Source organism: Echinococcus granulosus (assembly GCF_000524195.1).
Source record: "Echinococcus granulosus chromosome Unknown EG_S00007, whole genome shotgun sequence".
Lineage (NCBI taxonomy): Eukaryota > Metazoa > Platyhelminthes > Cestoda > Cyclophyllidea > Taeniidae > Echinococcus > Echinococcus granulosus.
In genome coordinates this window covers 832,950-857,709 of record NW_020170387.1, presented here as the reverse complement: position 1 = coordinate 857,709, position 24,760 = coordinate 832,950, and the positions used below count along the sequence as shown (strand labels likewise).

General features: G+C 40.4%; 3 protein-coding genes across 3 annotated transcripts; 1 reads left to right on the top strand and 2 right to left on the bottom strand. All coding sequences in view use genetic code 11, as the record gives it.

The window, feature by feature from the left end:
• Positions 1-406: 406 nt before the first annotated feature.
• On the bottom strand, positions 407-9,061 carry EGR_01799 (Kinesin-II subunit; the record flags this gene model as incomplete). The annotated part of the gene is made up of 12 exons (XM_024491048.1): positions 407-512; positions 547-795; positions 4,041-4,270; positions 5,197-5,517; positions 6,028-6,185; positions 6,264-6,506; positions 6,701-6,833; positions 6,878-6,970; positions 7,012-7,081; positions 7,133-7,212; positions 8,477-8,843; positions 8,877-9,061. The coding sequence occupies 12 exons, from the start codon at positions 9,059-9,061 to the stop codon at positions 407-409; spliced, it is 2,235 nt and encodes a 744-aa protein (XP_024354504.1).
• Positions 9,062-9,566: 505 nt separating this feature from the next.
• EGR_01798 (V-type proton ATPase subunit a isoform) lies at positions 9,567-17,314 on the top strand (the record flags this gene model as incomplete). Its single annotated transcript, XM_024491047.1, has 16 exons — positions 9,567-9,683; positions 9,714-9,792; positions 9,821-10,047; positions 10,117-10,208; positions 10,378-10,470; positions 10,650-10,773; positions 10,849-10,931; positions 11,657-12,233; positions 13,290-13,684; positions 14,916-15,067; positions 15,238-15,305; positions 15,807-15,911; positions 16,177-16,350; positions 16,632-16,749; positions 16,862-17,033; positions 17,224-17,314. The coding sequence occupies 16 exons, from the start codon at positions 9,567-9,569 to the stop codon at positions 17,312-17,314; spliced, it is 2,667 nt and encodes an 888-aa protein (XP_024354503.1).
• Positions 17,315-18,080: 766 nt separating this feature from the next.
• Positions 18,081-19,418, bottom strand: EGR_01797 (hypothetical protein; the record flags this gene model as incomplete). The annotated part of the gene is made up of 3 exons (XM_024491046.1): positions 18,081-18,383; positions 18,540-18,866; positions 19,326-19,418. The coding sequence occupies 3 exons, from the start codon at positions 19,416-19,418 to the stop codon at positions 18,081-18,083; spliced, it is 723 nt and encodes a 240-aa protein (XP_024354502.1).
• Positions 19,419-24,760: the final 5,342 nt, after the last annotated feature.

Sequence of the window (24,760 nt, the reverse complement as noted above, 5' to 3'; positions counted from 1 at the left end):
AATGAAGCATACTTTTTCACACATCTATCGCTTGCCAAAACACTGCTTACACACACTTGAACAACGGATATGCGAAGGTAGCCCACGCCACGGTATTCCAAACAAACGGTTAAGATTTCCATCTCTCAAAATCACAAAGTTTCAGCACTAACATTTTAGGCCTTTGTTTCATTTCTGATGTTTGCTGCTCACATAAAAGAAATCGGTCATTTTTCAACACATAGGGAGGAAATAAACTAATGCATCTACGCTTAAGGTTGTATGCTTTTGCTAAATTAATGCATGAAGATGAAAGAGGCGAATTGATGCGATTTGGTGCAGATTTTCCAGCTTGCATGGTCTGCAAGCCCTAATACATTATATCTAGTGCTTTGAGTTAAATATATTGTTCCCACTTGCTATATACTCATTTTTCGCATTCTATAGGATAAAGTTTTACAACATCCGGCTGTAAATTGGAGACACCATGAATATAAATCGGAATTGTTCTAAATTCACTACAGTGACACCAGCTAGAAAGTCAGTAGAAATGAAATCTAAACACACCTCCCGTCTAGTTCCAGATCCTCCTCATCCTGTAAAGCGGCCTCGAGAGCAGCCACGATCTGTGGCGCCAATTTAGGGGGCTCGTAGTCCAGGGTGGTCCGTGGAAGTGGATCAAGGTTCAGGTGAAGAATGTTCTCCCCACGAAACCGCATACTCGTATTCAGACGCGCGGCTAGGCAGGCATACCGACAGACTGATCGACGCCGACCCAAGGCAGACGGCGGGAACGAGAGCACAGTCGTGGTGAAGCTGCTACATGGAAAACAAATCACCGTTGAAGGCATGAAAAATAAAAAACTACCAATTCGAATAATAAAATGTTACCAACTCCGATAGCAGACATGTTTGAGAAATAAGTATCGTAGAGAAGCAAAGCTGGTCTCTGACTATTTCAAGCTACCGACTTTTTAATCTTATGAACGATTCGACAAGACTTATGACATCCTACTTTCTGAGAAAATACTTATAACAAATTGTTTACTATTGTGGGTGATGGTATTTGAAATTGAGGAAATCAAACAGTTTTACTATGCTCCAGTGTTAATAGAAACATACCAAGCTTGATTAATCCCGAAGATGGCCAAGAATACAACCATAAAACTGCAGGAGTTACACCTATAGCGTTGTTGCTTCCTATTCTAACTCGAATCAGAAACTAAACATTAAAGTGGCAGTTGCTTAAAGTGAGCTCAGAGAGCTTATCTTGGTTGAGAAATTTCTGCAGGGCAATACATGAGGCCATATTTAAACTTCCATAACTTTTTTTTCCACATTTTTGAATTCGTAACTAAGGCAGATTAATTACAAAGGAAATTCCGAATCATCATGGCACAAAGGAGTCTTTCAGAGGCCCCTTGCCTTTGTTTCTCGACAGAAATACATTCTTGAGAGATTCCATATTAAGTCATAGTATATTAAATGCCATAAATGTCAATTATTCCAGTTTCTTTAAAATGAAACCTGTGCAAAAGTAGTTGTGTGAAATTGAGATTTAAGCATATTCAACAACAGAACAAGTTCTGAAATATGTTCATCGTGGATGGCATAAATTAAGAGGAGTGCTGCATACGTGGTACCATCTTGATATTGGATAAGAACAAATCACCTACGTGACAATTAACCCTGAGGTAATCTACCGGGAACGTGCTGAAAATTATTGCTAAAAACAAAACTGTGATAATATAAGACGGTAACAGACAACCACAAGGCTGAAATCAGATTTACTCCCTTTTGATGTAAAGCATTATTGAAACACGATCTTTGGCAGACTTTTAATACTGTTCACAAAGACATTTGCGCGCACTCTCTTGGAGAATCCCTTTATTAGTCATTTGCTAGGACCTGTTTTCGAGAAAACAAAAAGGAGTATCGTCAAATCTTACTTTTTTTACAGATTTTAAGCACTATCTCACGAATTGTTGCAAAGCCAATGAAAGTGTATGTAGCTACATGTCTATTTAATCTACTAGAGAAGTCATTTGCTTTGCCATCATCACATGAATGCTGGGTCAAATGCTAAATACACGTTCCCATGCCTTCTAGATTATTAGAAGCTCAATCACTGCACATTAAGAGGAGTCTAAATTCCGACGACTATTTATCCTTTCCAGAGTGCGGTAGCTAGTAGTAATATCTTTGCAATGAACTCCAGGAGTAACGGAGATTTTGCTAACCGACTTTTCAAGCAGGAAAAGGAAATGTTGAAAGATGAAAAGCCAGCTCCATAAAGATATTTTCACAAAATGATTAACGAGATGATTCACTGGCACTATGCAATTATTAACTCTACATACGTCCTTTCATTTGTCAAAACGAAAAGGTTGAATAAGTAGCATTAGCGTCGACTTCTGCCTTCATTTCATTCTGTGAAGGTAGTTTTCATAAAATATAAAATTTGCTCAACAAAAACGACTCATTTATCGCGGACAAATTCTGCTAAAATAGTCAGAGAATATCAATTTGAGGGAAATAAACAAAACTATACTGCAAAAAAATAGTTTTAGAATCTCCACACGCTTAGTGGGGACGAAATCGTAAAAGACTAACCTTGACTTGACATACATTAATAAAGTTTGGGAAGTAGAATGATAAATCCAATTTAGGTAAATTAATCTTTCGTTATTCTGTCGTTAATTTATGTGGTTTTAAGGTATCTTCATGTTCAAAAAGAGAAGATAAAGTGGCACGATATTTTCGCAGAGAAAATATAGCATTAAATTGTGTAGTTAGCAAAATATAATTTGACCTGATGGTAAAGAGTTTTGGTAGCAAAACAGAAGAAAATAAAAACGCAGAGCAAAGTGGGTCTACTCGTTATCTGAGGCAACCTATTTGTCGCCTTCACGAATGGCTGGTTCTATTTCAAAGATTGGGTGTTTTATTCCCTAGTTTAAATTAAAGGATGCTGCTCAATGGAATGGAAATAACTTGAAAAGGGTTTGTAACTTAACGGCTTTTATCAAACTTTAATAGCTAAGACAGGAGAAAACTGAGAAGACTAAGAGCACATTAAATACACCCTTCAAAGTAGAAGGGTAGTTTCATAAAACAGAAATTGATCATGTAGAATAGTGGAGAAATTTGCCAAAAATATGTACAAAACACGAATACTTATTCGTCAATTTCGTTGCTCATGTGTACATCGTCCATGGAGGTAAGAGAAATACATTTGCAGAAACAAAGCACTTAAATTGATACTTGTGTTTTTTGAGCCTCCAGACGCTTAGTTTTCGTATGCACTCTCTGGGTAATTTGGGTACATTCATAAATGAAAAATGGTTCTAAAATTCATGGAGTATATTTTATTAATTAATCATAGCGTTATAGAAATAATGTTGACATTACCTAGATTTAGTCACAATACGGCCATATCCGATTTCTACTTTAAATCCAAGCAAATATCAGCTTCTAAAGAGCGTTAACAGTCATCCAAAGGTGCCAGTCGCTCCTGTAATTCCAACTATTTAAAACCGAGGCAGCACGAGTCAACTTCCTTTTGCATTTATTTTACTAACCTTCTCTGCTCACTTTTGATTGGAATCTACATCGAATTAAAAAGCGCTATCTTGAATTTTTCACTCCGATTTTGCTGGCTCCATTAAATGCTACGACGCGAAATTACTGCACCCCTGCCTTTACAGCATTCAATGTGACAGTGCACGTGGAGGCAGAGTTCCCAGGATAAAAAGATTAATTGTGCCACTAAGAGTGATCAAGAAAAATATTAGTCGCGAACTTATAATCGCAGTGCGAATGAACCACTAACAATACGGATATAAACTGGTTTGTTATTGGGAACATTCCGAAGTATGCATTTAGAACGTATTAAGGTAAACACATGGAATCATTTGAACACATGTTGGTAAGTCAATATGTCCGAGTGAACGATACGGAGCGTTGCTTAATTTGGTCATCCTAACTGAAGTAGTTGGAAGTACAGGTAGTTATTACTTTCATCTCATATTTCAAAGCACCCAGATACAACAACTCCTTACCCCTCAGCAGGACGTGCTGCGGAATCTGCGGGGTTAAATCGCCAAACCCCGACTTCCTCATCGAAGTAGGCGCGTTCCTCAAGTCTTTTTTGATCGTCGAGAGGCACAAAGTTCTCCAAAATCAGTTGATGCAGCTTCATATTCCTCAAAATTTGCCCTTGAATTTCCTCCTGCTTCTGTCTCTCAATAATGTGCTCATCCTGCAGATCCTTTGTCTCCTTTTTAATTTTCTGAAATGCGCGCATAAAAACCTTAATGACGTTTTTTTCCATCATAGAAAGTATCGTTTTGCTTACTTAAATAACATAAGTAACATACTTTTAAAAGTAAAGAAAAAATTGGCATTAATTTCTTAATGAGTAATAGCATTTTTTTAAATTAATGATAAATATGTGCAATGTTCAATGCACATAAATTTATTTAATGAATCGAAAATCCTCAGCTACCCATATCCCCTCAATCTACCGGAAATTAGGTCGATGCCGCTACAGCTTTTGAGGAGGCTTAGCCGCAGAGAATCCTGTAGTATTTTGAAGGGATTGCAATTGTTTCAGGGATTGACAAACATAGGTCAAAGTCCTGTTTATTCAACTTGAAAACAAAACTATTGCACAGTTCAGGTGCAAACGCTTACATCTTTTCATACTTTTGCCTAATAAAGCATAGATAATCAACTTTTATTTGATACTACGACCGATTAGAGTGCATTTAAAGTCATTTATTAAAGGTCTCTTCCCAATCATTTCCGTTGCTTAGATAACGTTCTTAAGTGCTTTAAGCTCTAAAAAAGTGCCGATCTCACTAACAAGAGGTTTCATAGTAGTTAAATCCTTTTATTGACGGTAGCCATTCCCTCGTAATGTATGACTTCTACCATATTGCGTCTACTTCCATGTTTAGATTCCTCAAAAATGCTGTCCCCGTCTACTGCGATCAAAATGCCTGTCTACTGATCAATCATTGCCGAATCAACAATTGACATCACAATTACAAATCTTTCCATTTATTGGTTTTGGTATCTAGTCCCTAAAATTAGCTGACATTCCGTCACAGTTTCCTCAGCACATTCGAAACCATAGTTCTGAGGCACTGCAATTGAGGTTACTATCAAAAAGACCTGAAGCTATTGGATATGTAAGGAATGAGAGAAGTGAACCTGGATGCGTTCAAATAGTTTCTTTAACTTGGAAGTGCAGACTTCGACCTCGTAACGAAGGGAGGAGAAGCCCTCTTGAAGCGTCGCCACATTGTCTGACTCGGCACGGACACGAGCACGCATTCGGTGTTCATGGTGCTGGTGAGCGGCCAGGCGCCGACGGTGCTGCACTAGCGCCTCCTCTTGCATACGCGTTTGCGCTTCCACCGCTGCTACCCTAGCCTCTGTCCCACCGCCGAGGAGCTTAGACTCGAGGCTGCGCAACTTTGCCTCCAGTTCCGCTGTCTGTGCCTGCTCCTTCCTTATTCGTATATCCTTCCTCTAAGACAGAAGCAGAAATTGAAGTAGTAATAAGTTATTATCCTATGGGAATTGAGTAACAGAGGGTAATACTTTGAAAAGAATGTGAACCGACGACTGGCTAGGGAGAGAATCCAAAAAGCACGGAACTGTAGAAAGGGGGTTTATTATTACAAAGAAAAAAAGGCAAAATAGTTAAATTCAACTTCCTTACTTCTGAGGCCTGGAAAAGGCTCTCATTTCGTATGTGTATCAAGCGAAAACCCACTTTGTAGGGTAATTTGTTGACTATATAACCACCTGATCCTCTCCATTACCAACAACCACTATTGGAATCATGTCGCAAATCCATAAACTTTCCCTTCTCAAAATAGCACTCGGATCGTGGACACTATGTCAGCTTCTAAAATGGTTTTCATTTCACGATTATCTTAAAGGGGCAGGGGAACTCACAATCAGCTTGCGGTGCAAAGAATCTGAGTTAAAAGGAAAAATTTGTAAAACAAATGGGAGGAAAACGACAGTTTTAACCTTTAACTCTTCAAGCAGGTGAGTTTTTTCCTCAGCAATCATATTTTGCTCATTGATAATCCCCCCTTTTTCGACGGCCAACTTCTCCTGCAGCTCCCTCAGGTAAGCATCTCTGCCTGTGGCAGAGTCTTCCTCACCTCCGTCAGTTTCATCGGGACCTTAAAAACGATGAGACGATTTTCCACTACGAAATTGTAAATCCACAAACGAGAAAATCACTATCAAGTGTTACTTACCACCTGCCCCATTACTGGGCTTCAGATGCATCGGTGGCATCTCGCGAGAACTGAGCAGTTGCTTTAGGTGCTGGATTTCCCGTTGGTACTCCCGAAGCAGAGCATCCTTAGGGTCATCGTTGATCTTAGGGGTGTTTTTAATATTCTTCGCTCGACTAGCATATCTCAGTGTGTTTACCGTCTCGTCGTAACTGTAGGAAGACGGTCCAATGTTGGCAACCATAATGGTTTTCGAATTACCTCCTAAGGAATCTGCAAACCGAGCAGTTGAAATAATATTATAAGGAGCCGATCAGCCACTAACAAATAACCATAAAAAGATATCTAGCTCCACGGTCCCAATTCATTTTAAAAAGCCATTTTAGAATTTTACGCTTATGTTTATTTCTAAAGTGGTAATACAACCTTTGAATCATCATAGACTCCAAAGGACAAACCTTGAAGCAGTCTTGTAAGTTTCGAATCTCTATAGGGCACGTGAGTACACTTTTCATCCACCAAGGCAGAAATAACATTTCCTAGTGTATGCAGGCTGAGATTGATTTTGGTGGCTTCGATAAGGCGCTCGCCCTTGGGGTTGCGAATGGAGGAGTGTGAAAATTGAACAGTCTTACCTCGGAGTGGGTCTTGCCCTGGCGTTCGCTGCCTGCTAGATCAACCAAGTTAAGTTTTCCCATTCGAATATGACTCCGACCATCAGGATCAACCTAAAAAAAGTCAATTGCACGTTTGTACAATCAATGCGTACCTCACAGCTTTCAACTGTGACGATAAAGATGGCATGAGATCGAGAGCTTTGTTCATTCATAATCGTAGCTCTGTATTGAAAGAAAAAAGCCCGGCGTAAGGAGAATCTGATTGATACGTACCCAACGGACCGATTACTGTGGCCAATACTCATAAGCTTTTCTATCTCTTTGATGTTCCTTGTTAACACAGTTGAAAGGTCCTAAACCGATACACAAAAGATTTCTAATGATGATTTTAATAAACCCTGATTAGAAGCAATTAGGCCGAATAATTAACTAAGACATCACCTAAACAATGCTACCACACAACTGCCTGAAATTTTCATGGGATTGCAATTTTGGCCGCTCTTCGATCCAATTGTGAAGGAACACTATCTGCCGTCTTACATCGATGGTTCCACCATTAACTCCCAAAATAACTTAAATAAAGTAAGAAGCGCGATGCAATCTTTGGAATTTGTAGGAAAAGAGGAGGATACCCCTACCCTAAATGGCGAAATTATTATGCGTCAGTAATTCTCAGTGTACAAGATTTCATTCAGTAGCTAATTTTGTCAATGAAAACTCGCGTGCTCACAATTTCCCCAAAAGTGCTTTAACGAAATATGCCCTTAACAAACACTGTCACTTTTAAGGCAAGTCATTGGCCCTTCATTAGTAAAACCTATTTTTTGGTCTATTAATTAACGCGTATAACAAAAGACTACCTTCAACGATACACCTTTGAGTCGTGACGTAAAAATGTACCACTCCTAACAAAAGACAAGCTTTGTATTTAAATTTCAAGTAAACTAGATGCCATCAGAATTCTAATATTGTTACAATCAAAAACAAATCTCAGCAAATTGTCGAAGCAGAACGGTATTTCTTTACTTGTGGACCCAAGTACGCAGGATCTTAAGTTACCACGGTTTCTGCTACAATCCTGATAAAGTGTGCATTTGCTATCATCACAGCTTCCCATCCCTCCTCCAAGCTGGTAACCCGCTATTCTTTCGCGCGTGTTTGCCTGGTTAAGCATTCAGGGATGGCTCGAAAAGCAAAACTGTTAATAGTGAACTGATTCTAGCTGACTCAATTCCAGCTCTTATTTACAGAATAACATAGCACTCCGGGTAGGTTAGTCAGACGTACTAAATACAGTCTGTTCAACAATAACCAATTAAAGATTTCAGGAAATTAGCAATATATAAAGATACCTTCTCAACTCAAAGATTACGACTAAGTGAAGATAATTATTAATCTCATTGATTGACCTTCATTCATCATCGACCAAAATAAGAAATTAGTGCACATTTTATGACACGTGAAAAAAGCCCCAGAATAAGAAACTAATATAACGGTGACGAAAACGTAACGCCACTGGCATTTCTGAATACCAAAACTTGCTACCCGTTGAGCTCCTGGTGGCAAATGTAATGTGCAATATGCACAAGTTGTTACTAGGAGATTTGCGTAACTCACTGTGACATGAACCCCTCGATCCGGAGTTTCTTTTACCTTTAGTCGTTTTGTCGAATCTTTTCTAAGTAAATCACGTATTTCTTCCTTGTATATTTCAAGATAGCTAGCCCGAACCAGGAACTGGGTCGATTTTGATCCACTAACATAGTTAAAGATGTGATGAAATGAGTTCGGCATGAGTCCACGTAAGTCAGGATCATCTTTGTCACCTATGTGTGTTCGGTTCATCATATTTGAACAACCTTGAATAGTGAAGGTTTTCCCAGTGCCAGTCTGGCCATATGCAAATATAGTCCCATTAAATCCCAGGAGAACACTTTGCACAATATCATAAAATGATTTTTCATACAATTCTCTTTGGGATGAGCTATGAGACAAGTAGGTTCAGCACAGGGCTTACCGTGGACCATAAGCAGTATCAAAGGTGTAGACGACAGAGTCACCCACAAAACCTTTTTTTGTTAATTTAACTTCCACACAACCTTTGGATTCGTCGACAGAAACACAACTTGAGTGAAGCATGCTCGCCGAATATGATAGCAAACCAAACCTCTCATAGCCCGCATCAATTTCCTTTCTATCCATTGGACGACATCTGACAATCACCTTTACAGATTCCTGTTTATCATCATTCACTCCCATTTCTACTTTCAAAATTAATGATCCCCACCAAGGCAGCGCCAGCCAAAATAAAGACTAAAACTTACCATTTTGTATGGTCGGATGTTTGCGCTACATAGTAAAACACCAAGCTGAAATTGCTGTGAATTGTTTATCAGCCCCCAATATGCACAAGCATGTTTCTAAATTGATTATAGCAGATTAATGCCATATCTCAGCTTTTAAAATTGATGAATTACGAATGTGGTTACTGACGCTCGTTCAAAGACGTTTTGTAGTGAATGAAAACTGATTGGACGCTGTACTATTATAAGCTAGCTGATTTATGCCTTTTTTTGTAAAGAAATTTTACAGTTTAGCACGCAGAAATTGTTTTAACTTCTCCTCACTAAATGCGGCTTATTCGTGGTTCCTTCCGTACTCAACGTAAAGGTGGTACTCAGGTCTGGTTTGGGACTACGTCGCAAAAATGGGGTCGATATTCCGTTCAGAAGAAATGCAGCTTTCTCAACTTATCTTACATACTGATTCCGCCTATATGTGCATCGCTCAATTAGGGGAACTAGGTGTTGTTCAAATTCGCGATGTAAGGCAACCTTGGTCCAATTTTTGCTAGACAACTCCTGAAGTTAATGCCTTTCAGCGTAAATTTGTTGACGAAGTGCGTCGCTGTGATGAAATGGAACGAAAACTACGTAAGGATTGCGATTCCTTACCGTATAGGCTACATTGAGAACGAACTTCAAAAGGACGCTTTCCCTATTTTCGAACCTGATGAAGTTCCCAAGGCACCACCTCCACGAGAAATGTTGGATCTCGAATCTAATTTAGATAAACTTGAAAATGAGTTAAGAGAGGTGAATTTTAGTCTCGAGCAAATGAAGAAGTCCTTCATGGAACTAACTGAACTGAAGATGGTCCTTCGTCGCGCTCAACTATTCTTCGAAGTGGTATTTTCTGAAGTTTTCGATTGTTTGGAAGAAGATTGTGTAGATGTATGTCGTTTTTCTTCGCTTTAGGGCTCCTACGAGGTCAACATGAATCTCGGCGGTGGGGACGAAATGCTTGTGGAGATTTCTGAATCTCGGGACTCGAGAGACCGGCGCTCCGGGTAAGGCCCTTCTTACATGGCAACCTAAAACCATTGTTAAGTGTCATCGTCTTGTTCTTTGCGCATGACTTGCTCATTCGGCTTGCTTCTCAGACATAACATCCGCTTCCCACTCTAAATACCAACACTTTCTTCTTCTCTGTGTCGTTTGTCATTGATGGGTTTATAGCTACATTGAAATGGTCCCTCAATCGGATGATTTCGACGTTGGTTTTCGTCAAGGTCATACCACATCTGCAACGTACAGCAGTCACCATGTTGAGTGAGTTTTTAGGTGTATTTAATTAGTCTTTGTCCAAAATTGTGCGTCTGTGGCGGAGATTGGTCACATTAAGGAGGACTGTATAATAGATTCCGTGATTCTCAACCCTTAACTGTCAATCGTAGCCTTTTTATCTGCATCAAATTTGTATTGTTAAGTCTATATTATCCATGCTGCAGTTTTGTTGCTGGTGTGATCATCCGGGAGCGGACCTTACCCTTTGAAAGGATGCTATGGCGAGCTTGCCGCGGAAACGTCTTTCTCCGATACTCTGACCTCGAAAGCATTGAAGACCCCGCTACAGTAGGCCATTCTAATGCTGTGCTAAAGATGTGCCAATTTTCATGCTTGAATCGCTGTCAATTTTTCTTTATGTAGGGTGAACTGTTGGATAAGTGCATGTTCATCATTTTCTTTCAAGGACCGCAGCTTCGATCGCGAGTGGAGAATATTTGCGATGGGTATGGTTTCATATTGGCTGGTTCCACATGGTTTTGGTGCTGTGATGATTTTTACTTGAATGTGGGCTTAGCAATGCCTTTTAGTCTAGTTAGGTTAAGTACAATCTATCCGTGTGAATGCTCACGCGTATATGCTTTCACATTTCTTTTATACAATTAGATACTCGATTACTCAAGAGTGTATTTTTAACGCTTGTTAATCTTTCACCTATACTTTCGAGCCATGTTATTTATCGTAAACTAATGTTTTATGTGGTTGGAAAAGCGTATTAGTGAAAGAAACTTAACGTTTGTGCCTTGTTTCATCACATAGTTGCTAAAACGATTTAATTGAATGAGTGATTGATCAAATTTGAGCACAGTGCCGCGTTCCACGACCTTGCTTAAGGTCATATTTAATGTTGGTTCAAATGTCTCGTAAGATTATCTTTGTATTTTTGTAATCTTTCCATTATTTTAAGTAAAATTCTTTCTTAGGATTTTAAACTATTGAAACACGATTTTTATTACTATCGCCTGTATCCGTGTATTTGTTGCCACTAAAAGATTCAGCAAACCAGCTGCTGTTTTACCTTATTCTCGAAAATCCTCACAGTGCCCCTGAAGGTTCGCTTATAGATCGTTAGAGATTGTAGATTTGCATTTTTCGTGTTTCTACTCTCATCGTTTGAATTCATTTACACTTCTCAGTGGTGTGTTAGCGCAGGTTGTTATTTTCTGTCTAGTTTCCATGCAACTCTCTACGCCTGCCCTGACACTCAGGAGAAACGTCAGGCGATGTTGCTGGACGTCACTAGCCGTCGGGAGGACCTCCAAGTGGTGCTTAACCGCACCTTGGAGCACCGGGCGCGCGTGCTGGAGACAGCCGCGCAGAGCTTGCGCAAGTGGTTTTACAAGGTGCACAAGATGAAGTCGGTGTACCATGTATTGAACCTCTTCAATCTCGACGTTACCACCAAATGTATGGTAGGCGAGTGCTGGTCCGCCGTCTCCGACCTAGATGCTGTGCAGATAGCCCTACGACGCGGCATGGAGCTCTCCAACTCCAGCCTCCAGCCCATCCTCAACCGACTTCATACTACCGAAAAACCTCCCACCTTTCATCGCGTCAATAAGTTCACGGGCGCCTTTCAGAACATTGTCGATGCCTATGGTGTGGCCAAGTATCGGGAGGTGAATCCGGCTCTCTTCACTGTCATCACCTTCCCCTTCCTGTTCGCCGTGATGTTTGGTGATGCTGGCCACGGTGCTATCATGTTTCTAGTGGGACTCTTTTTGGTTCTCTGGGAAAAAAAATGTCTTGTAAGTTCTTTCCTCTATCCTAAAACATCGTACCATTATGTGCTGCACGATTGTTCCGCGGCACTTCAATTAATTAGTATGCATTTTGTAAAGTAGGATGGAAATTACTCAAAAGGCTTTTCTCTATTGATCTTGCCAGTAATGGTGTGGATTTATTTCAGAAATGATGGTTGTCACAATAGCATCTTTTTACGTTACTACTTTGTTCGGCTTAATTGTAGATGAGACTAAATTAGTCCCAATTTCTCTTATGCGTCCTTTCTACTACCAAGCGTCATGGGGTTTGATAATACACCTTATGTCCTGCTAGTCTTCAACTGTCACGATGACCCCGATACTGGATACTAAGTTTAGGAATTTCCTTTTTGGAGTAAAGTACTTATTCATTTATGCTGAACAGTGACGGTGATGCCAGCTTATTAGAGGCCATGTATTATAGCGTGAAAAATTAGTCGTTAAACTCACACTCTCATCAGTAGAAAATAAGTGCACGGTTTGATTGAATCCAACGCCTGCTACTGCACAGGGGTTTCTCTTCATTACACTGGTGTTGTTAGGCAATGAACTTGTTTGGTGTTATTGAAATTACCAATCACGAAGGGTGAGTTTTTTGTTGGCGTGATTTCTCACGATTTTGGTTTACTGAATTGATTTATGTAGAAAAATAGCTAACGCACTTTGCTGAATAATTTACCGTCCAATTTTCATTTATTTTTTTTTGTTTGAATAACATTGGATGGATGATTAGAAGAAGCTTTCACAATGAACTGTATTTTTTGCATCATAACAAAATGCCAAACTAGTGGTGACCACGTGAACGTACTACTTCAGATAGCTTAAGAGTCTTACAGTAACTGGTGTAATGTGTCCGTTGTAATTTTCTTTTAAAGGCCACACTTTTGTGCGTGAAGCTCGTTTTGATAAAGAGAAGAACTTTCGTCCTATTAAATTGTCTTAACGTAGAATTTTCGCCTACTGGTAAACTTAACTATTTATATTTGTAAATTGATTAGCATTTAACTAGATGAGTAGCGCACTGACTTTTGTAAATCGCAGACAAAGAAGATAAAGGGTGAATTGTGGGACACGTTTTTTGGCGGTCGGTACATAATCCTCCTGATGGGCGTCTTCTCAATCTACACGGGTCTGATCTACAATGACATCTTCTCAAAGACCGCCAACATTTTTGGCTCTTCGTGGTTCCCCCTTTTCGACAACCGCACGTTGGAGCGTGGTGAGGCTCTGCAGCTGAATCCTGACACGCATATCGGCGCAGACGCCGCATCAACTGGCATGTTCGCCGGCTTCCCCTACCCCTTTGGTCTGGACCCCGTATGGCAGGTCTCACACAACATGATCATGTTCACCAACTCACTCAAGATGAAAATGTCCATCATCCTCGGTGTGTTGCATATGCTCTTTGGTATTCTCCTCGGTGCCTTCAACTACAGGTAAGTCACTTCAGTTTTTTTTTTCGATCATTTGCCACTTGGTTCATACGGCAATGACGCTCACTATATTTGTCGAATCCGGTGTTGTGCTGGGTGCTTTCGCTCAAAGGATTCTCACTTTTGGAGCTTTATAAATCATGAAGAAATATAAGCTATGCAAAGTGGGTTGTATCTCCAGTAGTACTGACATTTGCTCCCTTCGTTAAGTTGAACGACCCCAAAAAGCGCTAGCAATGGCTAAAATCTCATGAAAATCGCAATCATGTCTTTGGCATACATTAACTTTGCTTAGTAGGGAATCAGCGATTTCAACCTCAGAGTAGTACGAACTTGCAAAATTACAGCTTATTGTTACGCATTTCAACCAATAATTCTTTATATTTGGCTAAACACTAATATATCATGTATAGCAGCATTTTCCACACTACCTTGCACAAGAATTTGAAATGCTCCTGTTAGCTAAGCTATCTTTCGCATCTTGTGGAGTTTGAAACTCGGTGAAATTACAAAGGCAGTGTTTTGTTTTTTTTATCTGTCGCTTTCTACAAAAGTCCCCGTTCGTCTGCATCATTTCCCCTTTTCGTAACTCGCGATTGACCCTACAGCACAGTTGACTCTGAAAATCCTGTTACTGACCTGCCTTCAGTAACATACTTATTGATTAGGTGAAAATTTGAGTAGATGTTATCAAATCGTAGGCTTGACCAATGATTCTTGGCTTTATCACACCGTTTCTGAATCATCAGTTGGGTAGTTTTAATCAATGCTCCACTTGCTTTATGTATATAAGTCATTTTTTGGTTTATTAAAGCTCAGAACATATATTTCGTGGCAGAGCATATCGAATGGACGTGACGAGCATTTCGCAAATTTAATCATTACCCAACTTTGTTTTACGCCTGTCAGAATAATTTGTTTTTTGGTTCCAGCAGCTTCCTCCCTTTACTCTAACCGTCGTGCACTTTGCTTTTTTGAAGTCGAGTAGTTTAGGCTTATCTGAAGGCATCTTTTCGAAAAACGTTCTGTTTATCCTCGAACTAGTAATTCTTTTTCTGATTTTCATGTTAAAAGACCAAGCCAAAATTGGGGTGAATTGGCTTTGAGTTTAGGAGGCCTGATGACTTGGTCAGCGAAAAGTTCAATCACAATCGCTTAATATTTTCGCCGCTTTTGGGTTTTCCTTTCAGTGGAATGTTGATATCTGCGTTACAGCGTTCACTTCTACGCCTAGGTTCTTCAAAAACTCCCTGTCGATTTACTGCGATTTGATTCCTGAAGTTCTCTTTATGCTCTCTATCTTCGGCTATCTGGTGTTCATGATCTTTTACAAATGGATCGTTTTTTGCTCAAAAGATGCTGCCACGGCTCCAAGCCTTCTTATTTGTGAGTTACCACATTCTGCTCGTGAAATTAGCTACTGTTTGGTCCCAGTTTTTTATGCCTTGTATACTCGTAATCGGAATTCTCAATTCTTATCATCGTCGTTTTCGGCCAACAAAATGCATGATGTGTACTTTAGTAAGTCATGTTTTGCTCTTCATTTTGCTTTTTAGCCCTCATAAACATGATGAAATTTGACTACGAAAAAAAGGACGATACGCAATCCCTCTACAATGGGCAGGTATATGATAACATATTGATGTAATCAATAAACATTGTTTTCACCTTTCCTTCCACTGTTAATCTCACTTTTCACCTTGGAAGTTTTAGTTCTCTTGCTCCATTGATGCACTTATCTAATCTGTTATTCTTGCCCTTTGCCTTTTTCACATCCTCTGCCTTGTTTCTCTGTCTTCCACCTCGTTTCGCTGTGCGAATTTGAAAGGAAGCGGCCTCACTAGAGTCTTGGTATTGTGTACTCTTGTTAGTGGTACAAGTAACTAATTTTCATTCCTTAATCGCTTAAAAGTGAGGTTTTTCCTATCCTCAGATTTAAAAGCAGAATTTTTTTTCCATCTAGCTTCTTCACCACCTATAAATCGTTAGCTTTAACCTACGGAATTTGTTGGAATTACAAGTCGGATTTCCTTGATAATGCCTTTTTCGTATTATGTACGCCGCTAAAATTTCTGTTCTTTAAATGGAATCAATCATCAATAACTGCGAACAATTTCATCTGCAGCCAATAGTCCAAAGCATTTTGGTGGTGATAGCCCTGCTCTGCGTGCCCTGGATGCTTTTAGCGAAACCGCTCATCCTTCATCGGCGTCACAAGTTTCACAGGACCGTAAGTCGCCGCCGTTTTCACACACTTTATGGCCGTTTAAAGTTTATTATCACCTTCATACCTAATTGAATCTAACGAGCTGACTTTTTGAAATTCAGCCTCCCTTTCTCAATTCGAATTCGTCCCCACAGTCCTGTTGCCTTTGGTGTCTTCAAGTCTCCCTTCTCGTCCCTGTAGATTGTTGACTAATGAGTTGTTTGTTAGCTAATTAACCAGAATGATCTCGAAGGCCTTCATTAAAGGTTGCTTTTGCTGAATTTTGCAGCTGGCCGCGATTCGCTCAGCCGGATTTGGAGAGTTGGGAAACACGGGCAACTCTGTGGTGGGGGCTGGAACGAGTGACTACGTGCCATTTCGCAGTGAGGCCTCGCCTAAATTTGAACCACCCTCCGATCCCGAGGTGCCACACGCTAGCGGTGGACATGGCGACTCCGAGGAGGTAACATCCCTGGTCTGGACTTAAGCTCTCTTCGTTACCTCCTTATCTATGCGCCTTCCCGTGTCGTGTTTTGCAAATTATTGCCCGCTTCATACACTTGCTTGTGCATACTAGGCTTTGCAATCATTGATATCACATACGTTCTCTACTGGTAAGCATCAGGACGATTCCTTGTGTACTTTTTGGCTACATTGCACTAAGTGGGATGATTATGGAGCGAACTTGAGCTCTCTTTAGAAGTGATCGCCCAAAAGTTATGTATAGCTCTTTTACCGTTACAGTTTGTGTTCGGTGAAGTGATGGTGTATCAGGCCATTCACACAATAGAATTTTGCCTCGGATGCATCTCTAATACGGCCTCCTACCTTCGTCTGTGGGCCCTCAGTCTTGCACATGCTCGTAGGTTCTCACTCATCTCTTGTATTTCGATCATTGTAACTGCTTATATCAGGAGAAATTGCATACGATATCAACTAGGAATCGGTCTTAGCTTGTGACCCTTGTCATTCAGAGCTGTCTGAGGTACTCTGGGAGATGGTGATGATGAACGGCCTCAAGGTGAATGGCTACTACGGTGGTATCATCCTCTTCTTTGTGTTTGCCGCGTGGGCTGGCCTCACAATCGGTGTTCTGGTCCTTATGGAAGGCCTCTCTGCCTTCCTTCACGCTCTTCGTCTTCATTGGTAAGGGTTTCAATTCATGTACATATCCGCTTCTTGTTACGTTTTTTTTCGTATTTCGGTTTACCGACAGGCGACCACTGAAGCAACCTTAGCCATGACTCATCGTTCGTTTGACCTTGTTTATATGTGAATAACCTTGTCAGTTTAAGTGTTTTAGACTGATGAGGTCCTTTGCCTTTGGACGTTGTAGGGTGGAATTCCAGAACAAATTCTACGAGGGTTCGGGCTACCTCTTTGAACCATTCTCCTTTGCCAACATCGAAAAGCTCAGTGTGGAGTGACTCAGGAACTTTGGCAAAAGACACGTTTGGGACATGATTGACATCCCTCTTCATTCGTCTTCTCTCCCTTGTCCTTTGGCGAATTTCGTAGGCCTGTTGCCGACTCCTCTGTTCTGACTTGTCTTGCACACTTCGTTGCTCATCCCAACTCTGAATTCACTTGACCTGAATAAACCTTACACCTGAATCGGATTCCACTTTTCACCTATAGTTTCATTCTTAATGTCAACACCTGATCTTGGGCAAGATGTCGTAAGAGCATTATTGCCGTGACCTAACTAGAACAGTCTATCATCAGCAGGACGTTGAGTTGAGTCGTTCGTAGTCATCAGCCACGGAGTACCTTAGTCACTCACTATTTCTGATTCCATAGGAAAATGAAGCTTGAAAGCTCTCCGACGCTGATATTTCTCTTTTCCCATTCGTTGCCACATGGATAGTTTGTAACGATAGAATGTCTAAAGTCGCGGTCTTTCCTATTCTGGCTCATTTGGAATACTAATGCTTTACTTATTGCCTCTTGGATATCAACTGGGACCCTGAAAACGGACGAGACTTTTGGACGTTCATTCCAGTTTTTATACGTTGATCCAATTGCCCGCTACGAAGTCTGACAAATTAGAGTGAACCCACCCACTTAGCCTCCTGTCGGGTTTAAGTAACAAACAAGTCCACTTGGTCTGATAGGAACGTGCGCTACTTCAAACAAAACACGTTTTTATTAAACAAGCCGGGAATAATGTACAAAGGATTCACATGAATGTAGCTAAGTTGATGGATCAGGGGTAAGATTTCTTAAGCAGTACCGCATCTTCTCAATGACATCATTGCATTCTTCTAACGTTTCCGCGGTCATTCCGTTGGCAAGTATTTCCAAGATGTTCCTAAAGCAGGTTTTGTACTGGTGCAGATTTGGAGTTCGTTTCTGTGGTCCCACCTCCATCGCTCCATGGTTGTGCCACAGTTCGTGCCGAAAAATCGTGATTGACCCGTTTCTCTCGACTGCACCGACATTTGCTCTGCAATCTTCCCTAGGCGATAGATAGAAAGTGTTTCCAATCATGAGCACCTGAAGTGTTAGTTACCCAAAATACTGAACAACCTACGTTTGGGAACAATTTAGGAAGGCAAACGTACTGTCAATGGAATCGTAGTGACTAAAGCTTCGAGCAAATCTGCAGTCAGTTTTCTGCATAGAAAGTCGATTGCTATTGGGAACCCTTACCGTCTCAAATTCCTCGAACTTTGACAAAAAAGCTTCCATAGCCATGACAAGATGATTAGAGGGGAAAATCTCACGGAAAATTGGGTCCGTATTGAATGTATCGGATGTGGGGAGTATCCTTTCAGACAAATGATTGTGTCGAATCCTTACAGCGTCGACTCGCAGCTTCCTCTTTTGCACCTTCAGGCGGAAGCATGCAGTACAATTGGTGCGAGTCTTGTGCTCGCATTCAAAGTTGACACTTCTGTACACCAACTGCTTGATTGACTGCGGCGCAGGTAATTTGAACTCTACTGGGTCTCGCATAACATATCGACACCCAATCAACTGTGCAGAAAATATGAAACGAACGTTAGTGACAAGCTTTCATCTGTCATTTCAAACTGAGCTTATGATCGCGCTAGTCGGAAGGTGGATATTTCACACATCTCTGAATTATGATCGTATTTTTTCAAAAAATAATTCCACTCAATAAAGGATACATTGGATATACTACGTTTCGTATTTTTTCCATGCTTCAATAAGGTACACGCGAATCGAACTCTTCCTATGCAAAACGTTGAATTGTCGGTTAATCCATTTTTGGGAATACTAAAAACCTAGATCTGCTTCTCACCTCAACCATTCCATTCCAGCAGTCATAGTTTAAGATTACTGCAGTCAAGCCATCCTGTATTTCACCTATTTACCACTTTATAGGACGGTGATTTTAAAAATCATTGAGATCAAATACACGGCATGAAACAAGAATTGGAGCATTCGAGAGAAGAGGGCCGATAAACTTACCAGCTCGTAACCACGAAGGTGTTGAAGGAAATCATCGAATGACGAATAAGCCGCACTCTTAATGGCATTGGCGACAACCTGACGCTCGGTCATGTTCGTGAATACTGCACGTCAGGGCAATATTTTACCAATGGAAACTTCGTTGACTCACGCCTCATTTCTATTGGCTGGTGGACTGCAGCCTGATCCAATGAATGATGCGGTTTTCAGGGTTAGTCAACCACTGACCAGTCCAATGAGGTAAACCGGCCCCACTACAAAGTTCATCAATGATATCACTACCTTCCTCTGATACAACTGTCACCATTCCCTGGGGAATTACCCTGTACTGATTGAGATTTGAAGCTGGCTCAGCGGTTGATGCAAGTTCTCCTTCATTGCTTCATGGTTGGGCCAGAGTGTGATTCGAGAAATTGTGCTAAACTCCTTCCTCTCGCCTGCTCCAATATTAGCTTTTCTATCTTCCCTACAATGTTAAAAAGGACTTCTTTTTAGATGTAAAAGCTTGCTTTAACGCAGTCAATTTTACGCAGTCAATTTCTCCTTCGTCTAATTCCTCATTGGGATGTCTAAATACAACTTACGCTTCAGAAAAGTAGGGTTGTTTTTACTGGTTTCATAAGCATACTCACCCCGAATAAACTTACATCCGGTTTTCAACTAAAAACGTCACCGAAAATATTACTTACCCTTTAAAACTAATCATAATATATCAGCTACTTTTCAATCCACAGGAAAATTCAGTTGGAGACAAAGATAGTTTGGAACTCTAAACTCCCATCTAGTGATTAGGTTGAATTCGTAAATGAATGATGCGCACTTTTCTATTAATCAGGCTCAAATGGAACCAGGCTACACCCCAAATCAACTCCTCCTTAGATCAGTTGTTTTTAATCTCAAATTAACATTCAATCAACTGAAAAGTCTATGGAATTCATTTATTAACAAAGAAGTTTGCGTTAGGTTGAATTTCACTAATCAATCAATCGCTGTCCCATCATTCCAGGTTACCGTATCTGCCCTTAGTGGATATCAAAAAACTAGCTACATTTCCTATTTAACAGATTTGCCTTCAGATTCCCTCATTGAGCCCATCCTAAGGGAGTTTTAGAATCAACTTTGATATCTTCATTTAAACACGCAAAAGAACCAGAGCAATGGTGAAGGTAGCAACTTGCATTCCCGAAGATGGTGAAGGAGCACATTGCATAAAATGAAATCAGTCATGCTTGAGGTAGCATTTGCCTGGTTTATAGAATGACTTGCGGCCGACTCGTCCTGGATTAGGTCCAACCAGTGGGGCACTGGACTTACAACCACTCGCTTCATTTGATGCCCTCAGATTAATGACATGATTCGAGCCGGCAGATATTTTAGAAAGTCGCGTGATACTGACGCAACAGCTAACTCTGTTGTGCCTTGACTCGGCATGATGTCAAACGTGCTGCGACATGAATGTCTCCCCTGTGGCTAAAATGTCGGTCATCCTTTGACCTTAATCTAGTCCGTAAAAAACCACAGTAACTATTATCTGCATCCGGGTTGCAGGCTAACAGTAAGACGCAAATAGGTGATGTGGGGTGAAGCTGAACACTTGCAGCGCTAATGACAAGTTGAATCACGAACTATGTTTCCAGGTCGCTATGTAAATACCTGAAGAATGGCTTGAAAACTAATTGCTACATGTGCAGGGCTGCGTAAGGTCGAAATTACCGACCATTTATGGCTTGACTCAAACACACCGCAAGTTATCACGCGGGAAGACGAAGTCATTCGTCTGATGCTGCGATAAAGCTACTGTCTACTTCTTTCGTGTTAGCCCACTTCATTGTTTACCTATTTCCCGATAAGGTCCGATTTCAATTTTGATGAAAACGCGTTTTCCATTGACGAACCTACTTGAACTTAAAAGAATACCATTTAAACAACTTTTTACAAAGGTGCTAAATCAGGCATTAACGCTTTTACATCTACTCACTCCGAGTAACAGCGGTCAGAGCTTAACTATTTTTGCGAAGGATATATTTCTGTGTGTCGATAATCCTTTCCATTAGTTTATGTGAATTTCGTGTCAGAATTATAGTCTCATTTGAAGTTTTAAAATGTTTGCAAATACTGAAGTACCCACCTTGTAATTAAAATAAAATAATAATTTATTTAGTAGACTTTCCCTAATTGTGACTCATAAAAATGCAGGCAATTGTTGGGATAAGAAAGTTAGAAAATCCTCAGCATTCCCATTGGTCGGCTGCCTGCCCATACTCTGGCGCAATGCCTGAAACACAAGACAGTCTTCTTTCCGTTGGGCTGGCTAAAGTGCTCTCAAACACTGGTAGCGTTTTAGCCATAATTTCAAGTTATATAATGGTGAAATTCAACGTCGGTTTTCGGGATGTGCTTTGTGGTAGAACCAAGAGTCCATGACCTTGCGATTAGTGCATATTGAGTTTTGGTGCAGTTACGAAATTTTGTAAACATCCTCAGTTGTTAGACGGTAGTAGTATACTCACCATGAATAGTGTTTCGCGTGGTAGTACAAACAATAATCTGGGCTATAATGGTCTTATTAGATCCATTAAATTCTTTGAATTGCATGATCCCAGATCACGTCAAAATAATGATCGCCAATAAATGTTTTTGAGCCCAAATTTGCAAATCATTTCTGTCCCTACTGCTAGCTTCCACAAGTCATTTCCACGAGGAACAAAGTTGGAGAGGATAACGACCGTAAATACGTTCGTATCTGCTATTTAAGACAGTCGATTACTAGGCAATTATGTAGCTCCCCGAGACTTCTCTGAAGACAAAAGAAGGCAATACTCGGGAAGGATATGTATATTTGGCATACAGAAGGGGTCGGGTCTACTGGCATGGCCCGAAAACTACCCCACCCAGCTAAGGTACATTGGCAGAGACCCTAGTTGGCCCCTTTGCCAAAACCAGGAGTTAAACCACCAACGTATTGCAAATATGCACAGCGGTTCCTAACTCTGTGCAGTGGTCACAAAGTATGTTAATCGACGTGATCATGCTTTACATAAATCGGCCACAAATAAGATGTCTCAAGCGTGAAAGCGATTCTGTTTGTCAGACGCGAAAAATCGAGTTAATTTTAAGTTTACTGCTACTCCAAAGGGAAAGAGATGCCTGGTTGAGGTTATTAAAACTGCTTTAATTCAAAAGTTTCACAAATCACTGTCAGAAAGTGAAGAGTGCTTGTGGAAAACTATTAGACTTTATATGAAAAAACGAGACGACCAAAACCAGAGGTTTAGCATGGAGGAATTAAGGAGATTAATCCTCCCTGTCCCATGCCCTATACTTTATTGACCTATTTCGACCGAATACTTGCCACTCTTTACACGGCAGCTAACGAAATAGCTACGCCTTGTCTATGGATCTCCCAGTAATATTTTACCATTATAAAGTTTTCCATAATGTCGAATGAATAATTTGATAGTTAAGAAATCATCTATTTTTCTATGGTATCAGAAGAGAGGATCGATTATCATTTTAGTAATAAGGGCTTATGAAACAGAGTATTTAAAAAGCAGCATGATTTTAAAAACTGTAGAGCTAATGTTAGTTTATTCTGCACCCGCTTCTGAAGTCATAGTTGTTTAAGCGCAATTTAAGTACTTTAACTTCAGCGACAACTTTCACGGAAAATAGGGATCATGTAGGAACTCCGCTCGTTAAAGCGGAGGGAATCGCATTGTTTGCAAGTGCCTTATTTACTATTACGTTTTCCTAAATAGGCGCAGTTACATTGACGGATTTTAAACCTGTTATGAGTTTTCTCAAATCAACTTTCTTTTATCGAGTGGTGTGACTAAAATTGGTGCACTTGATCAAATGGTTTTATCATGATAATGTGTTAAATAGTCCACTCTAAAAATGTAATGAGCAAAACAGATTGTTTTTCATCTTTGATTTACTTGACGTCAGGTTCTCAGGAAAAATTTCTGTTAACTCAGATGCGACAAACTCCAAGTGGCCAGTTACGTCGGATTGGAGAAATTTTGTCCTTCAGGTCTGGACTTCACTCAACATCTCACGTCATGCAGTGGTCAACTACACCACCCTAAACTACGACCAACCATGTACTTATGTCTGCCGTAGTGCTTTATACTTTCCTGGCCAAAAATAATTTCGGAATTTTTGTTCTGCCCTTGCCTTGGAGAAATTAGTTGTGATTTGCATGCGATTTTCCAAAAATTTGATCGTTAGCTTAATATTGGTAATTTTTGGAAATAGGATGGAAGCCGGATGGGCTTATCTCATAATTGATGGAGTGTTTCAAGTTATGCATTTTTATTTAGTGGAGCTTGGTGGATAAATTAGTGTGGCAAAATGATGGCAAACTGCAAACTCTGATGTAGTTCCCCAATCTGTTGATAAATTGCCCCGCACAAAAGTTCGACTCTGTTTCACAAAGAATCTCAAACATTTACGTATTTCAATTTGTAGGGACAGGTCCTGTGTCAAACGGTACCAAGGTTTGTGAGTGTAATCTGACAGGATCCCAACGAGTCGGTGCTTTCAATAGCAATAGGTAGTTCGATGGCACAATGCTAGACGAATTTGGGTCAGGGGTTTATATATATGAGCACAGCAAAGCCGAAAATACAGCCATCCGCGATCACATCCGAAAGCTCATGGGTTAATAAGACACCACCTTGACAGCAGACCCAAAGTGTGCGAAATCTATTTGGTCGGCTGAAAGTCATACATAATTATTTTATGCTTCTTAACACGATATGATATTCGTTCTATTTTGCATACATGGCTGGTGGATCACATCGGTTAAGATTAAGACAGTTTAGCGCAAATGCGATTTCGAGACTGCTAATTTGAACAGTCATAACAATTTTGCAGAACGAAAGTGGGAGAAATTTTCAAGTGACAAGCCAAGCAGGGCTTTAAAATCATTGCCTGACTTCATGTAGAAATGGAATGAAATTATAGTAGCCGGAGAATGATTTCCCCTCTTCACCTTTGTTCGTTGCAAAGTTTTAATTCAAAGTACGCTACAGAATATTTGTAAAAGCGTTTAATTTTGCACCACCTTATTAATATAAGATCAAATAATGCCTTATTAAGCTGCACCCAATGCAGTCCTGCTGTTAATCATAGATCAGTTGACAAAGCTGCATCAGGCGAAAAAACCTTAGATAAAGGGGTACATCTGAGGGCAAGGCTTTGCCACTGACTGCTTGGAGGTTGAAATACGTAAAGGTGAAACCAATCAACTGCCTTCCATGTACACAGAGAGAAAGCAACATGCGCTACCCTAAACAAACATTTTTCACCGGCTTAGTAACACTTCCCACAGGAAAGCTTACTGCGTATCCAAAAAAGGCCCACAGGTTTTTGGAGAAACTATAGGTGCGTGTACATGCACTCTCAACTCTGATCGGTGGGGCTCTCTTGTG